This window comes from Rhodnius prolixus, unplaced genomic scaffold, assembly GCF_049639745.1.
Source record: "Rhodnius prolixus isolate KJV_2025 unplaced genomic scaffold, Rpr scaffold_3, whole genome shotgun sequence".
Taxonomy (NCBI): domain Eukaryota; kingdom Metazoa; phylum Arthropoda; class Insecta; order Hemiptera; family Reduviidae; genus Rhodnius; species Rhodnius prolixus.
This window is the reverse complement of record NW_027411603.1, coordinates 37,387,309-37,406,738: the sequence shown is the minus strand read 5'-3', so window position 1 is coordinate 37,406,738 and position 19,430 is coordinate 37,387,309. Positions and strand designations below refer to the sequence as shown.

The 19,430-nt window shown below is 32.3% G+C and overlaps 1 protein-coding gene across 1 annotated transcript in view; it reads left to right on the top strand.

Annotated features, from left to right (window-relative positions):
- The window catches only part of LOC141452471 (uncharacterized), a 121,465-nt gene extending 104,361 nt beyond the window's left edge, over window positions 1-17,104 (top strand). The window contains exons 4-6 of the mRNA XM_074124648.1: window positions 8,065-8,266; window positions 8,958-9,076; window positions 11,554-17,104. Coding sequence (XP_073980749.1) covers window positions 8,065-8,266; window positions 8,958-9,076; window positions 11,554-16,617 — 5,385 coding nt within the window. The 3' untranslated portion in view covers window positions 16,618-17,104. The remainder of the gene's footprint in view (window positions 1-8,064; window positions 8,267-8,957; window positions 9,077-11,553) is intronic.
- Window positions 17,105-19,430: the final 2,326 nt, after the last annotated feature.

The window sequence follows — 19,430 nt, the reverse complement described above, 5'->3', positions numbered from 1 at the left end:
TGATAAATTTTTACTGTGGAGAACCGTCATGTTTTTAATGGTTTGTATGTACTACTTATATTAAATAAGGAATAAGTAAAATGGATGAGTTAAAATAATTTTCGGTTTGTGCTTTCCTCCTTGCCGAATTTGGTTGTTTTAGAGGTGTTGGTTTGAAACTCATCAATCTACTGCTAAACCTGATGAAGAGCGAATGTCTTGTTATTCCCAAGTGCAAACATTACCAAATAAGGTGTTTTCCAATAACAGCAATCATTTTATTAAATAATGGTTTGTTTTGGGTTACAAATAGCGAACAGTAATTGTTATCTGAAGAAATTAATGTAAGATCATACTTAATTAAAAATAAAAAGCAAAGCAGTTAAATAAATTCAGAAGGTGGAAATATTAAAGAAAGATCACGGGCTAGCAAGTTTGTTAGCAGACTTTAAGGTAGTTGGATCTTTTTCCCCTCTTTGCGCTAATAATTGTGACTTCTTTAACATGATGACCCACGATTGGCCATCCAACACGATTTTATTCATTCTTTATAAATAATAGTTATCGCATCTTCAATAAAAAAAAACGGCAACGTTCAACGAAGGTAGTTCTAACGACTGCTACACGGTACATAAGAGAATTAGTTACAAGCTGAATCAGCTTTTTTATTAAGCTAGAATCTATGGCACGTTTTCATTTTTTATCCTGTTTTGATACTGTAAACATACTTTGCAGATAATCAATATTTCTCCATCAATTAAATGATATCTACTCGTAGTAAGCATTAAAATAGTTTTTGTCAATACAGATTATTCAACACGTCATAACTCCTACGTAATAATTGTAACGAGTGATAAGAATAAGAATTATTTCAGAATAGACCTAACTTGAAAAACCAAATTAAAAATTGAATCAAGTAGTTTTCCTACCTCAATAATTTCTTTTAATTTAAAGCGAAGAAAATATTGCAATTTACTTGATATTTCAGCTAGCGATATAATTAGCATAATTGTCTTGGCTAATAAAAAATTCACACGTAATATATGATTAAAGGTCAGTCCTTCTTAATTACTATCAAAGCAAAGCCGATCTATCCCTAAAGAGTAATTTCAAATTGGCTGAAAAGAATGAAGCAAGGTTGAAATAATAATGACGTTGCATAGTTGATATAAGTTGCATATGAGGTAATAGGCCAGGAGGACTTTTTGTTAACGTTGTCTCTAGGACAGCTCTCTAGTAGTAACCATCAAGATGGTGTAATTAGAATGCAAGAAGAAGTGGCCAGCTGACCTCCCAGTAATTAGTATGGCAGAGGGCATTAAATATCAGTAATAGTCCTTCCTCTCACCTTCTGTGTCCACCTGAAGGGAAACAAACAATTATTTATGTAAATTAAAATGAGATTTTCGCAATCTAGAAACGTTATTCAGGACAAAAAGTAAAAAATTTTATAGCCCATAATGAAGTCATAGTTTTATTATGCTTTTGGTGACGTAGATATTTTGTTTTAGTGATTTATGTATTCCCCAATTCACTATAACTTAGGTATATACATTTTTAGTATATTATTAAGCAATATTTATTTATTTGTGTGTTCAATAATTCGCTAACTTGCTTTTGCTTTGTGATTAATTTGTTTTCATTGGATAGAAGATGCAGTTTTACACGCCAAATGGAGCCAAAAACGTTTTTAAAGATAATCAACTTGAGTCTTCTTTTAAAAAAAGATCTTGTACACAAATATAGGAATAGTCAATAATTATGCTAGAAAATTCTTTCAAAAAGTGGGACTGACTTTCTAGGATTAAAGTGTGGATCGTGCTTGGTTGATCTACAAAAATAAGCTTTGTATCCTATCAGTTTATTTGCAGAACTAGAAAAAAATTAAAGTTTGAAAGAGAACATACCTTAATCTTAATAAAAAACCATTTCTTTAGAGAAATAAACTTGAAAGAAATGCAACAGGTTAAGCGTTATACGAGTATGAGTACCAACCTAGTGGCAGGTTCAGGAGACTAAAGGATCCAAAGGAATTGGAATATTTTGATTAATAATGTGAAAGTAATCATTTGCTCAAATTAACTTAAGATGGCTGCAATGATGAAGAGGACAACAGAAAATTCCAGAATTGTTACAATCAGTGAAAAATTATCTGTGATTTTTTCCCACCAAAGATTGTTTTACTTCCAACTTATTATTTACTTTTGAAATAGGCGATTCTAAAATATCAATTCGTCTATAAAATACTAAAGAAAATATTAGTCCAAAATTTTATATTTCCAGAAACCAACTAAAGATAAGTGAAGAAGAGCATCAAAAGCAAAAAGTTATCATCAAAACTACGAGTATTTAATCATTTTCTTAAATTATGAATTCAGGAAAGTATAATATTTTATTTTCAAGAGTGTAAAATCTGTCTTCTCTCCTACAGAAGATGGTTTTTCGTAGGTTACTTTGGAGGGCTTCAAATTAAAGAACAAGACGTTTAAAAATAGTCAAATCATCGTTTCTACAATTTGTAATTCTATATTCTACAGCTGGAATTATAGTCCACAACACTTTACCTAATTTTTGGTGATTTAACATTGACTGTAATTGATTCAAATTAATAATTACTGTGCGTGACTCAGTACTTTGTAATATACCTAGTAAATTTCAACAAAGTTGCTCTTACATTTGTGCAATTATAAAATTAATTTACTCGCAATTGTTTTTCATTGTTATCAGATGTTGCCTATTTACAGGCTAACACAAAGAAATGTAATTAAATTAAAGAAAATAGTACTTGCGGGTTGATTATCAGCTGCACGCACTTTCTAAACGTCAAGAAGGCCTGTTAATAATGTAGGTAGAAAGGTAGCTAACGACACCCAAGGCCAGCTTGATGTTCAACTGTTCGAATTATTATTATCTTTCCTTTTCTGTCGAACTTATGAGATCACACTTGTTTGTGGTATAATAAATATCTGGCAAGTACCTCTACAACTGGAAACACAATATATCGATCCAGATTTATAACTATTACAGAATCTTCTTGAAGATTTATAACATTTAGTATATTATTAAGCAATATTTATTTATTTGTGAGTTCAATAATTTGCTAACTTGCTTTTGCATTGTGATTAATTTGTTTTCTTTGGATAGAAGATGCAGTTGAATTGCTTTAGATATTAGATAAGAATACTTTTAAATATATTAAAAGAACTGAAATTTAAGGCCCAAAATTGTCAGGATACCACCTTTATCCCTGTTTGCTTAATCAAACAGTACTGACTCTATACTTTAAGTCGAACTTACATGGAAAAACGTTTAACAAGGCCTCCAAACGCGCGGCACAAACGTCAAGAACTTTTTTAAAAAAAAGTTACAACTTGTAAAGCTATTTGATAGACGATCAAAAGTGATATGTGCTACCAAATTTTGTTTTATAATGCGCTACCGAATTAGATTTACGGGCTCGAACTATGGGAGTTCAGCCAACGATTCCAACCTCTGTCGTCACCAAACATTCAAAACTTGTACGTCGTATAAATAATGCTACGCATTAGTTCCCCAATAGATCATTTCCTTTGTCATCGACTTAAAGGTACGTTTTATACAAGACTTAATCGAAGCCTGATACAAGAAATTCCGCTATTGCTATCTCAATTACTACTAGCTCTCATCTCAAACTCTTGCTGTGACTTAAATGTATCAAATTATTGTTCGGTTTCATTTGATACAATTACTTAATATTAAATATTACGAATATTTGGTTTGAGTAATCCATAATTAGGTATTTCGTCAAATAGAATTATTCTGCATTTAACAAAGTTCGGCATGTGCCGAATCATCTTAAGTGATTTACAATATATTTACAACTTTATTCTTGATAAAAATAGTTGAAAAACAAATATTTAAGCCGTCTACAACTAAAAGTATTGACTAATCTTCCGAATTTCAGAAATTGCAACTGGCACGAAACATTATGTATTGCAATATTTTGAGTGCAATGGTGCAAAAGTGCAAGATTTAGGAGGATGAATGTTAAAGTTGTGCCCCAATAACTGAACATGAAAGATACGTAATGAGGATAGCTAAAATAGAAAAACAAAATCATTAGTTTATTTCTTTAGATCTTCACACAGTTTGCATAATTTCAAACATTTCTTGCAGGGTAAAAAGGCATAAAATATTGTAGAAAATAAGTAAAGACTGTCTTTTAAACACTAAACTTATTTTGTTAATTTATACACGTTGATTAAGAAAAATAATATTATATTTTTGTAGCCTAATTTAATGCTTACTGTTTTATAAGAATTTTTAAGTATCGTTTAAATAAAATGAAATTTTCTCATTAAATTTTCATCGTTAATACATCGTTAATAACTTCGCTCAAAATTTATAATCAAAACTTAGGTGAGTTAAATTAAATATATGCATTATACACATAACTGTTGGCTAAATAGTTACGTCATAGGCCAAGTTTTATTATCGTATAATATTTCTTTATTTTTTGTATTTCAACCACCCGCTCTTAATGGAAGGAATGCTTTTCGTTTCAAACGGTTTGTTGCAGCTCATTGCAACACATACTAGCTAATGCTAACTAAAAGTTTATTTACTACAACTCCTCTGTATGGTGGTTTCATCATATCATTGCGCTATGGAACGATCATTCATAAGATTTGAATCATCGTGGCCAGCAGCATCATATTTTGGACGCTCTTATTAAAACTGGATAAACCCCTAAATTAAACTACTTCTTTCGTTTTGCAAACTACTTGATCGGAACATGTGAAACACTAACCATTAGTTTAAACTTGAAATTATAAGATTCTTCTCGATAAAAACTAGTATATTCTTTATTGACTTTATAACTAACAGGTACATTACATAATTTAAACTTTATTTCATAATCTTGTACAAGGAAAAACAACACAACAGCAATTAATGCCATATCAATAATCAAAATTAATGTTCTACTTTAATTAAGTGTAAGCCCTGAACTAGTCCCCAGTCCGAAAGCTCGGTAAAAATAAATGAAAATGGGACTGAAATCAGCAATGATTTCCCTTTTGGCTAAATCAATCAGTCTCTCCTCCTCCCCAACGTGAATATTCATGTTTAGTTTATTAAATAGTTCGTGTTTCAAATTAATGGACGAAATTGTCAAGCCTAATCAGTATTTAGTTTGCTAAATAAGAGAATTATTGCTTATTGTATTGCCTTAAATTATGTATTAAGCCATACATAATGAACACCATAATCAATATTATATATGTTAGTAATAGATTTTAGTCTTTGATCCATACATCAAAAATATTACTTGTATATTTTTTTAATTTAAACGTTTCTGAGAAAACTAGAAAAAATTCTAAATACAAACATTCTATTTTAATAATAACCCAACTTTAGAAACAGCAAATTGTTAAAGGAATAATTCGTTCATTTCTGAAATACTTGAGCAGAAACAGTCTAACGATGGGCAGTAGAGCTGCAACTATAGAACATTGACTGGAGACCTTAAGTACCAATTACCTTTGATACTGTGATGAGCTTCAATTAATCTAAAAACTTTGATATTAACAAGCTAGCAAAAAGGATTTAATATTTAAGAACATAGATCGTGATTTGCTGTATAATTAAACATCATTACAACATAATGTAACAGATTATATTACATACCTATTAGAGTTTGATGAATACAGTCATCACGTCTCTTTCTAGTTAGCTCTTTTAATGATTTTGCTCTCAGTAGTTCTATTCAGTCAGCTGCAATGCTAAAGGTCACTGTGATTTAGAAAGCCTCTCATTTAATTGAAAGAATCTCTAAAGAAAACAAAAAGGTTTCATACTACATTCAGTTTATTGAATTAAAGTACTAATACATTTGATATACAATATAACGTAAATAGAACTATGAAGATAACAGTTGAAATTGCAACTAAAATAACAAGTAAAGTTATGTAAATTATATTTAAACTTTTAGTTTCTGTCGTGATTGTTGGAAGACACGCTACAATTATTACAAAATACAAAAAAAAGATCTAGAGACACTTGTTGAATAATTTAATTTCTACAAAACTTCACTTTCTTTGTAAATCCTTTAATGAAATAAATAATCCCAACCTGTAATTGAATTTATAATCTCTTTTGTACAATCCATAAGTTCATTCACTTAAAAGTTAATTAAACACAAACCTGATTTAGTAAGTCTACTCTTGGAGTTTAATTAAAACATTTACTAAATATGGGCTGCAATAATCTCACGAAGTGATCGCTTTTATAACTGAAAAGTTCTTAATTAATAATCTTTTAATTATTAACAAAACCTTTATTTGAAAAAAATGTGAAACTCTCAGACTTAATAAAGAAACTTTTACAAAATTTTTATTTTTACTAATAGACGGTACAACCTGAATAGTTTATCTTCATCAATAGCCACTACGAACTACACGTATATTCTGATAACTTAAAACTGATATGCTAACCAGCACTAAGGGGCCAATAAAAAAAAAGGATTACTTCTTTGTAACAAATCCAGATTTAATAATGAGACCAGAAATAAGCTAACTAACAAGTTTCATAGTTTTTTGGGAATGCTCTAACTAGGAAAAATCGCAATGGCGGTTTTATTAACGAAAAAGCACTCAGTTTTTTTCTAAATTTAGTAAGAAGAAATACTGAGATCATCTTTAAAGAGAATAGCCCAACTAGAAATACTAACTTCCTCAACGGATTCTTCAGTTTACCGCGAATTTTATAAAACTGCTATTTATTTAAATTTGTTAAAATTAGCACTCATTTGCTAGAAAGTAACTTTTTTTTTCTCGCAATTTGCAAATAACACAATAATTCATGCAGTTTTGAGAAAAATAGTAAGAAAAAGCCCCGAGTTCACATTACAGGTTTTTTCTAAAATTATCAAAGCTTCTTATAGCAACTTACGCAATTTTAAAACTGTGCTCGCTAAGAGATGGCTAACAGATTTGACCGACACTTCTTGACTCCTAGACAATTTTGCAACTCTGGCATTTAGTGAAATCACATTATGGCAATCATTTAACAGAAGTTACAAACACTAAGTTGCACAGAAACTGCAGTGCACAGATTATTCACTGAAGCGACTTTTTTTATTCAAATAATCTTTCTTTACACCGTACTGTTATTAAAATTTTATGGAGTTTGCATTAACAACTTATAGTTTTTTGAAAGGTGCCTCATTTCCTTATTATAGTACATAAAATATGCGTTTGGCTAATCCATAATAAGATTTGGCAATAAAATTGCATTTAAAAACAGTAAACTCTCATATTTTCATTCCTAGATCATTTCCTAGAGATATAATAATTGGAGACGATCGCAGCCTTCTTCCTGAGTTTAGTAAGAGTAAGTAATGAGATTATTTTTAAATCGGTTATCAACGCGTCAGATGCGTGGCTTCATTTCTTGTATAACACAAAAAATTACACATGGTTTACATAATCGTTGGGAAGATAAGTCTTTAGGTTTAAGAAGCTCTCTTAAGCAGTTCATACGATAGTAATTGGCCTCCTAAAATAATATTATTCCTATTATTTGTCCACTATCTCCACTCTAGAGATATCACTTTATTCTAGGCCTAATTTTTTGTTTCCATAATTTTTCGAGATCAACATCTCATCATTTAAGTACAAAGAAATCAGTTTTAATGCTGTGTAAAATTTGCATTAATTTCTGTGCAAATAAAGGTTACAGATTTTACAGGATATCATAAAATCGGAACTTTAACAATAACTACTCGGAAATTATAATTTAAAAAAATTGCAAGGGAAGGGATTAGCTATGAGGTTAGCATACTGGACTCCCACGCGGAGGTCCCGGGTTCGAATCCAGCAGCTGACCCTTAGATTTTCTCTTCCTAGGAGCTTCTTACAGCTCACTGTCCGGTGATGGACAGTGTTGTCTGTAACGAGAGAACACTGTCCGGAGGCCGGCAGTGCACTGGAAAAAGCTCCGGGCGCTAATGACCTCAGCTGTTGATGCGCCAAAAAAAAAAAAAAAAATTGCACATGTATTGTAAATAATTGTTCACTTTACTGACATTAAAATGTGGTTGTGCAGGGAAGTCGGTTACCAGTGCCCACCAGCGAAACGATCCCCTATGTAGCCGAAGTGATGGGAGCAGCCAGCTATGAAGAGACACTGGAAGATGAAGATACTTCTGGTTCAAACAAAGGGAGAAGAGTACAGAGAAAACTACCAGAACCACAGCTCACAGACCAAGATCTGGACCCGGATCAGTTGGAGTACACTGAATATCAAGGCATATTTTCTAATCATTAGCAAAATGTTCTTTTATTATTTTATTCCAAAATTTGGAGATGGTAAAATGTTTAAACTACTTTGAGTCTATCAATGTTATATCTAAAACGGTGAATGCCGTTGGAATTCGTATCAGAAACATAAATTATTTAAGACAAAACCCTTGAAACCCAACTTTATTTCCTTATCGCTAATGTGAAGCCTTTCGCTTCAGAAATGAATTAAATTCTAATCATATAACACCAAAAATCTTTTCATCCTCTTCAATCTAATTATAAGAATAAAATGATCATTTCTTTTGCAAACCTGGTATAATATCTCTGAATCCCCCAATTGTGGCCATTTGTAGTAGGTTTGTTATGATTGGTGACTGGATATTACAGTTGCTTTAGAATTTTCGCAGAGAGGTTATCTTGTTTATTTCCAAATCCAAGAAAGTTATCTAGCACTTTTACAAACGCCCTAACATGCCGTTAGTTTAGTAGAGCTTCAGAGAGTTACAAGTTCTTTTAGTCTTGACATTTCTTTGTTTTAGAATCCTTATTAAATTGTTTACATCAGAAAACTCTACTTACATTGTGGCAAATTACTTAGGAGATCCAACGGTTTTAAAATTTCGAGTAGAAAAAAAGTAATTTTGAATCCACTTTTAATATCATAAAAGTTACAAATAATTTTAACCAATTTTCCAGGTGTAATGGGACGCCCGGGAGTCGATTTCCCAGTATTACCAAAAATACCAAGAACCGACTTCAGTTGTAGAAAGGTCAAGAGTTCTGGATATTATGCCGATCTTGACACAGGATGTCAGGTAACTTTGATAATATTTTATTAATAATATCTAAGATGAGAAATTTATAAAAGGCCTTTTGGCATTATCATATTTTGAAAAGCACAAATGATGATAAGAAATCATGATAAAGATAAATTTGTGGTTAATTTTAACGTAACCACAAATCAAAGTATAAATTATTAGGCCTTTTTCCCTTTTTGCCATCAAGTAATAAAAAACATCCCTTAAATCACTTAAAGACAATAATTCATTTTTTAAAATTTGGAAATGAAAAAGAAAAAAATTGTCTCTTTAAATCGTACACAAAGAGGTCAAAAATAGATGTTACACTACGCCTGCCCCGCTTGGAGCTGGACATGCTATAGTAACATCAAGAAACTGTAGACAATTCACTACGAACTCTTTAGACTTGCGATTAACTCTCCACGACATTAACTAACATTTTAGATCATCCATCTAACTGTCGTGAAAAAACCAATATGATCCTTCCATTGCCTACAGGCTCAAAAGATTTAAAAAAAATATCCTTCTCCATTAACTGCAGTTTTTTTACCTTCATTTTTCCTGTATATATACTTCCAGCTCTATCCTAAACGTCCCTAAAAGATGAAAGAAATTCAGGATATTTCAGAATTGTACTTACAAGTACAATATGTATATATTTTTAAATCGAAATTATGTTTATTTATTTATCAATAAGTATGTAGGTACATCTGGGTCCAAATCAAATAAGTGAATTAGTGAATCTCCATCAATCATTATTAAATCCTACTTAACAGTAAGAGCTACTTACTGTAGTAAAATAACTGTTTCCCCATGTCCGGTGTGATAAAAGTTAATAAAGAACAAAAAACTATCGTGTTTTCTATGAAGCTGATCTAGTGCTATTTTTCTTTATTCATTTACTTATTTCCAGAGTCTTCCTTGACACTATTGCGCCGCTCTTGTTATGCAACATTTAATTTCATTTGGGAACGTTATGCAAAATACTGTGAGAATTCACCCATACACAATACTTTTTTATCATTATTAACTGTGAACGAAAACAATAAATTATCTCGCATATTAAAAAATGATAATAATTTTACGAAAGGAATCTATTATTACTTAAAAGTGAAAATTTTTAAACAACGAAATGAATTTAATTTATATCATTACACTCTACATTTTGTTTAAAGTTTGCTCTTATTGTTTCAACGGGTTGTGATTCTTTTTAAGTATTGGAAATTAAAAAAAAAAAAAGAGCAATCAAGTGATAGTATCTTTGAAGGCCTTTCTATGCTTTAAGAGTTATTGACACAATCTTTAGTAAATTATTCTCTTTTTAGAAATGTGATTGCAATATAGCGCATTCATTTAATGGGCCATGGGATATTTTGAACCAACTATCAATACGTAGTTTTAGTAAACAATTTACTATAACACATTTTGTAGATTATGTAGATCACCTTTAGATTGTTACTTTGCATTGCGCCGTAAAGAAAAAGAGAATCACGATGACTCTAATCACTACTGATGTTTTTATTCTATGAATCCAAAAATAGTAGAAAACTATCAAACATTAAATAGTAGGAATGAGCAAATTTGGGGAAAAAATCACTTTAAAAACAGAACGATTAAGTTATTATATAACTAGGTAATGACGAGATACAGTTCCCTTTCATTAAATATTCGATTCTTCAACCGGCGAGAGAAGGTACAAGTCCTGTTAATGGATTTTAAAATGTGCAGATTATGCAAGGCAACTAGCCAATCAGAGTTCCTTTATGGTCAAAGAAGATAACATTATAAAAATAATAATCTCTTTCTTTCGAACAAAAAATATATGTTAACCTTATTTACGGCATACACAAAACAGGAATTCCTTATTACAACTATTTCGAAAATCTAATCTGATGTTTAACGAAGCCAAATTACGAAGTGTATATGTTTAATGTAAAATATACAGGGATTCGAAGAGATTTATTTTCTTAGTTAAACTGTAGTATCACTGCGAGTTTGAATGTGCTAAGGTAATTGGCCAAAGCCTGGCAGAAAATTTAAAAAAAATAAGCGTTAAAAAGACAAAAATGAAATTAATCACTTCTGCCGGAAGAAGCGCTATATCTTTTGCCTTGTGGTGGGAGTAAACATTAACAACTTCAAGGTAAAATGTCGATTTGGTTTCCACCAAAATATTTTATAATTTTAGTCTGCTATCTTCCATTCTAATGCTTTAGGGTATCTGTAAACAGTTGACAAATTATTTGCCTGAAATAAGAAACTTGATCTTCTCATAAGTAAACTACAATTAAGGAATTAAAGCAGAAAGAAAAAATATTTTTTAAAAATAATTTAGATCTATAATTTATTTAACGCCCTCATTAAGCTTTATACACAGATTTAAATAAACGAGTCCAAATTAAAATAAAATAAATCCAATATAAAAATTTGTAATATTATATAATAATGAATAATTGAATAATAATTTGTAATAATGAATAATTTGTTTTCAGGTTTTCCATATTTGTGATGGTGGAAGAAAAATATCCTTTTTGTGTCCAAATGGAACTATTTTTCGTCAAAGTCACCTTATATGTGATTGGTGGTTCAGGGTGGATTGTGAACGATCTGTGGAACAATATGAAGAAAGTGCGGAACAATTAGCCCATGATCAAATGATTTATAAGAAAAGAGCAGAGGAAATCGCACGTGCCTTAGCAGCTAAAGAAAATGGTAAAATAAATGGCGATTCTGGTGGAAAGAAATTGCAAGCTAGCAATGGTCGGCAAGGTAAAAGAAGGCCTCAAGAGAAACCAAACAATACCAATAATCTTGAACTGGAGAGACAGATCACAGCAGAATCTGCTTCATTCACTAGTAATAGACATCGTTTTAGTAATAATTTAGATCAATTAAGTGAATACCGTAGTGGTGCTGTTACAAGTACCGCTCAACCACCTTTACTCTCCACTTATCCTACTACTAACAGTAACGCAGGTAAAGTTCAGAATTATAGAGTACCAAACAATTATTCTGGTCAAAATAATTTCCAAATTAGAGTAAGAAATCAACAGAATGAGCATGCCACAATCTCTGTTTCTCAGAACAAAAGCTTACTGAATCAGGATAAAAAGCAAGCCTCTACAAAAACTAATTACGATCCGTATAGAGGTCATGAGCTACATCAAGCTCAATCAAATTTTAGAACATCATCCAAGCCACATTTTGATCAAGAATATGGAAACTATAACAACAATAACAATCAACAGTCAGTACTAAACAGGCCGGCTTCTCCCAAACCCGAATTAATTGAAGAATATAACAAGAATTACAGTAAGCAACAGCCAAACCAATATCGGCTTCAGACAGCATCAAAACCAGTTCTAAGTGAAGATTATCGTTACAATAACAATCAACAGTCACTACCAAACAGGCCGGCTTCACCAAAACTCGAATCAAATGAAGAATATAACCAGAATTACAGTAAACAACAACCAAACCAATATCGGCTTCAGACAGCATCCAAACCAGTTCTAAGTGAAGATTATCGTTACAATAACGATCAACAGTCAGTACCAAACAAGCCGGCTTCACCCAAACCCGAATCAAATGAAGAATATAACCAGAATTACAGTAAACAAGAGCCAAATCAATATCGGCTTCAGACAGTATCCAAACCAGTTCTAAGTGAAGATTATCATTACAATAACAATCAACAACAAGAATCGCTTTCATCGATCTCAGAATCAAACAACAATCAAGAATTTAATCGTTATAAGAGTATATTACCACAATCTCAATTGCAAACAACTGATGGAGCTGAATTCAGTTTTAAGAACTCTAAAGTCAGTTCAAACTCTGAATATCAGACTACAGCAAAATCAGTGCAATATAACACCAATTCACCTGTGAAATCTCAAACAGTTTATCAATCAACCAATAAACCTCAGGTTGAATATTCTTATCAGTTAAATGTCAAGTCGAATTTGTCTCCAGAAATTAATTACTCACAAAATTCAACACCGAAATTACAACTTCAATACAAAACACCAGGTACGTCAGAACTTAATTACGATTCAATTGTTAACTCGCAGTATAATCCACATTTCCAAACAACACCTCAACCATTCTCAAAGCACGAGTACCAAAATCACAAGACCTCAATAAAACCGCAATATCAATATCAGACTACTCCTGGACTAGAAATTAATTCAGGTTATAACAGCTACAGAAGCGTATCATCACAAACGCAATACCAATATCCGTCAACAGTTAAACCAACTCATAAAGATGGTAATGTTATTAAATATCAGAACGATTCGCCGAACTTGCTGTTGAACGATCAGTACAGCAGGATCAATGTAATCTCTCCTGCGCCTCTATTTTATAGCAGCTCTAAACCTCTAGAAAACCACTTCTTCTTAAATGATGCCACTTCCTCCCCTATATTAGCTAATCAGGCCACAACTGCACTATATAAAGATTTAAGTTACTACGATCAAGGTCAACCTTCATTAGCACAAACTATCAATTCTTTGAGTACGCCGGAGGTTACATTCACAGTTTCTCCTCAAACACAGCAGACAGGACCACAAAGTACAATATTTACTGCTAAAATTAAACCAAAAAATAAAGATTACACCTATGTAGAACTCCAAAGACATCATGAAGCTTCCAGTGTAACAACACCTTCGCCATCTGTTACTACTCCTTATTATTCTGTGTCATCGATTACCCCATCGGTCCAACCTGTCTATTTGACCACAGTCACAAACCCATCGACACCGTTTTCAACCACCATATCTCACAAAAATACACAGTTTACTTATATCCCAAACCAAAGTACTACAAATGCTCTACCGAATTCGTACAGACCTGGAGAACCACCCGTTAAATACGCTTCATATGATAACTCTGGAAGAAGAGAAGAAATCCGCCCGGAGTTAATTAATTCCCTTGTAGAAGATGGAATCAAAGAAAAAACTACTAAAAAAGCACATTCGCCAGATAGTGGGGTTACTCCAACCTCTGCTAAAGCATTGCACTCGCTTGCTACATATTATGGCTCTCCAGAGTCAGTTGAAGATTCTTCAACAATTTTAAACAATTTAGGAGGGAAACGCCCTCAAGTTTCCGATGTTGTTCTCAATTTTCACTCGAATAGTGATGGAAGAAGCACTTTTGGTGATAAAACTACCATATCCCCTCCCACATCTACTCACAATCATAATCTTCCTTCTGAATTAACAAAACAAACGAAGGAATCTTATACACATCTATTTTCAGAAAGCAAAGAACAATCTAGCAATAATGATCTAATTGCTAAACAATCAGGTAGAGTGATTGGCGAGAAAACAAGTACACAGATTCCAACAACATCTACTGAACTTGAGTTAACTGAAGAAGATTTAACAGACATGAATGTTGGAAGACAGGGCAGATTAAGGGATTCCTCGGAATTAAGAGAATTAGCGCAAGTATTCAGCAGAGCTTTGTCCGCTTATCTTGAAGATCCAGACACTTTCAAAGAAATCTTAGCACAAGTAAGACCAACTGAACCAAATATTGAGGTCACTACACCTTCACCAGAGGATGAAGTGCTGGACTTTTCTGATGCCCAAAGAGGAAATAAAATAAGAACCACAACTGCACCTGCTACAACGTTACTGGATGCTCTTATAGGAGATAATAAATTGAATGTTGGAAAAATTAATAGTTTAGCGAGCAAATCAAAAACTAATGACCAAGACAATTCTATAGAAAACTTTTCCTATTCACCAATAGCAGTTCAGACGTTTAGTAACTTGATTCAGTATTCAACTGTAAGTCCTACTTCTTTGGCAAACGATCTGAATAATGTAGCTTCAAATTGTTCAACTGGTGCAGTTGGAGTTGCTAAATTAGGTTCTTCTGAAGATCCTACTTACTTTCCAACTGCTGGAAGTGTAGATGACGCAAGCAGACCAAGATATGGTGGGTTTCACAATAACACCAGAAGAATTCCTAAAAATTATTCACCGTACGGTGCTGGCCTTCCCAACAATGTTACAGGTTCCCCAATTAAAGTAGTTTCCGTTTCTACAACTATAAGTTCGCCAGTATTAAATCGCTCCAACTTTAATCTACCAATCCCATTGATACCAGAAGCTAAAAGTGTGAATAGTCTACTCTCAAATACCAATATTTTGTACAATAATAATGCTTACTCCAGCAGCAGTGAAGACTCAAGTGACAGCCTTAAGGATAAGGAAAGATTGTTAGTACCTTCAAGTAGCCAGTCTTTGCTTTCTGCTAGCAATTATTTAAGACTACAGCAAAACATTAAAAATGGAAACAATAAACCACTTGTTAAAGATGCATTTATGTCAGCTGAAGAAAGCGATTCCTCAGTAAATGATTTTAGCAAAGAAGAATTATTACCTTATTTTGGCCAACAACCACCTTTTGAAAATTTAGGTAAGCCTTCAGGTTTTCAAACACAAAATCCTAATGTAAATACCGAATTAGAGATAGTACCATTTACAAATACCACGCAGAATGAACGAATTAAACCTAATGCACAATTTAATACACCATCTAGCCTAAATTACAGAAATGGAAAAACACTAAATAATGAAAGTAGTTTTGATGGAACACTTACTGCATCTTTGGTCACTGAACGTGATACCGAATTGTCTCATAAAAATGTTGAAAATGATTTAACTCTAGAAGAGAAAGATTCAAGCACTACTTGGACAGCTAGCCCAAGTTTGGGTACGTTGAGATTCTCTGAAGGAGAATTAGATAACCCAGTGAACCAAACGCAAAGCTACTTAGACACTACGACACTGTTTCAGGCAACTACCTATCATCCACTGCAAGCTTCTTCCGATCACACTACAACTACGACGAACGTGGATACCACAACTCTTGAACCAGATGTCACTTATACCAATAGTGAATATGAAACAACAGTGAATAGTGGAAGATTATCTTATCAAACAACCTTGAGTCCAGAACATCCTGATTACAAGAACTTTATTGAAGAAAAAGCTAAAGAAATGTTTGGAATGTTAAATGAAACAACAGCTGGTATGTTGATGAACATGATGAATCAAGCAGAATCTAATTTGACTATTAGAAGATTAGTACTACTTCTAGTTGCCGATAAAAGTAAAGAAAATAAAACTCCTGAAGAGTCAAGATCTAGTTTGATTAGAGCCCTTTTAACTGAAGAAGGGAGTAACAGTGATGAAACAACTAGTGAAACACCAACTCAAGCACCAAGCACTACTCAAACAGTTCAAAGGAAAAAGTCTCGGATACCTAGAGTTAGAAATAGTAGAAGATTCAACCAAGGGCTGCCAAATCTTAATATATACAGTAGCCCGAAATTTTACAGAGGTACTGATTCAGAAACAGCTGTGGCTGGTAGTAATGTTCAATCATCAACAGAATTAAATAATAAATTGAATTCTGCAAAACTGTACATACCATCAGCGTCTACAAATACGAATATAAAGCTACCATACGATTCGGATGCCAGGGCTGTGGAACTTCTGAAAACGTTATATAACCTTGCTGCCAAATGGGGCTAGTACGAATTAAAAATTTAGGTAGATGAAACTTTGACTGCTAGAAATCTGCAAACCTCCAAGATCGATTATACTTCTAATCTATGATAAATAAAAACAAAATGATAATAATATTAAAAGAAAATAGAAGTGTTCTTGATCACGATGGTTTGTGTAACTAGCCTCATGTTTTCATGGGGCATTGTTTTCACACATAATATATTTTGTGAAGACACTTTTAAAATAATAGTTAATATTTCCTTTACTTTGGAGAGAATTTGGTTGTAGTGGTATGCTAGAAGATCTAGCGGAATAAACAAAAACGTTCCTTCACTAACTACTTTGTCAAAGATTTCAGTAATACTAAGTATGTATTAATGAGAAATGAGAAACTATTATAATGATCAATATGCTATGAAGCATGAAGATTTATTCGAATTTTTGGTAATTAGAACCAAAATCTGCAAGAAAAGTAATATTTCCTTTAAAAAATTGTGTATGAACTTTAAAATGGGAAAAGAAAAGTGAATAAAATGTATCAAATTGTGGACAAAATTAATTTTTCTTTTTGTAAAATCTGATTCTTTAAAAAGAAATTATTAAATTATTTAATTTCCATTGTAAATTATGTAATGCATTTAGTATTAAATGAGTTGCCATTTTTTTAAGTGAATGTTTTTATGTTGTGTGAATGTTGAATTGTATGGTGTTGCATTTGTTATGTTTGTAATAAATATATGATTGTACATAAATTCGCATATATATGAGCCTTTTTTTTTCTAGTTAATCAGAAATAATAAAAATAATGATCCTATTTCCTTTGCATTAGCCATGAGTCTTTAGATTCTAGACTTGTAGCTATCCCTACACGTTTAGTCCGCAAAAATTGATCTTTACAAAACAGAATCAGTGGAATTCCAATTCAAGCATCAAATATCAGATTCCTTTAGTAGTATTGAAGATCTGACAGAAAATTAATTTATTTCCCCTGTCTCATCATAAAAACTAATAATATTCATGATTTTGAACTATTGTAGGTGTTCATAGGGTTTTTGTATTGTTATTTTACCCTTCTCTGAACAAATTTTAGAAATAGGACTTCCTCCTATTAGAATAGATTCCACCTTTTCAAGCAGATGCCCAAGAATAGTGTGGCGCACATGGTAATATAAAAAAGTGAAAAATCTCTAGCCAAAAATTAATTGTAAGAAATGTAGAAGCTCGTATTAAGGTGATGTAGGAATGGTTTGACGCAAGCGATGTGTGCGCCACCAATCAGCAGCCTTCAAATTTCATTTTTGTACATCATAAGTTGCCAAAGGTAAGTGACCAGCACCTTTGGAGACTTGGTGCTGTATCACGTTAAAGAGTACTTGTCATGAATACTGTGAGGAGGAAAATAGAAGACCAGGTAAGGCTTTTAGCTCGTGATGAGTCTGAACTGAAGGGTGAGTGAATTGATAGGTGAAGTTGTACTGAAGATTTACTGAAATGTTTCTGGCAATGCAGGAGACATGTTGTGAGACCTGTGGTAGGTCGAAATTAGTGAGTAAAGGTGCGTCACTTTATTTCTCTGTCGACATTATTACTGGTGGATCTTCAGGTTGAAAAAGTAAGCTATGATGTAAGGTCACAGCTTGCCATTTCCATGTTCCTAAACACAATGGTGTAAGTTACTCATGCCACTTTCGTGCACTGCGCTGGTGGTTTAAACCAAAATCCAATTTGTTTTTGGATGTTTACATAATTGCTTCTTAAAACTTCATTGTTTTGTTTGGATTTGTTTCATTCATATTATTTTTAGTTTAAAGAAATGCTAATAGACTGCATTGATCAAAACAAATCTGTAGTACTGAACATTGTCACTAGAGGCCAGCCCCTATCGACCTGCTCTCATGCTTAAAAATTTTCACGTTGTTCATTTTACCATCTCAATTTATTATTGAATTGTTTATTGCTTGTCTAACCAAACAGTACATACTTGAATAAAAAAAAAAAGAAAATTGAGATCATCATTTTTTGCATAATTGTGAATTATTGTAGCCTATTATATTTATGGCTATAATACTTTTTTGTTTGCTATTTTTCTTCAAAGTAAATGAAAATTTAAGCTTGCAAATCGTTCTTGGAAAACTCATTAGTACTACTCATAAATTTATAGAAGGAATTTTGAGCTTTTTAGAATTTTTGAAGCTACCAAAATTTTAAAGCTGTGTGCAGAACTAAATTCCTTGGCCAGGAACTTCATTTTTTAAATTTTTAACCACACATACACCCAATTCATGTAGAACGTTTTGTATGTAGCTGATTTGCTTTTGACCCTTCTTGATTGCCTGGCCAACTTTCAAAGAATCCTCGCTTCTATCTGTAAACTAATGCATACACAAAATATTAGTTTTTGTAATACATATCTCCCTCACTACTATTTTAATAGTTAGCCATACATATAGCTACTCCTAACCAAGGTTTGTTATCTCACTGTAACAACGATATTTGTAAGATATGAATAAACAAAAATAATACAAGCAGAAATGGTCTGAAGCATGCAGGGTTTTCGATATTCGAGGCTAATATTATCCGTACGAGTAAATAGAAATAATCCAACTTGGAACAACATTTGTTGGAGGAAAGGATGAGTATTTGAAGTAAATGAAACAATGGTTTTATGCACGACTTTATTTGAAAGCGGCTTTGTTTCCATATGCAACTAGTTCAACCAGCTTACTAACTCAGAATAAAGATGTATCATTGTCATACCTCAAGCTAATAGAGATCCACCTAATACACAATGAAATGCCGATTCAAGTAAAAATAAAACATTCTCACAAACTTTAAGT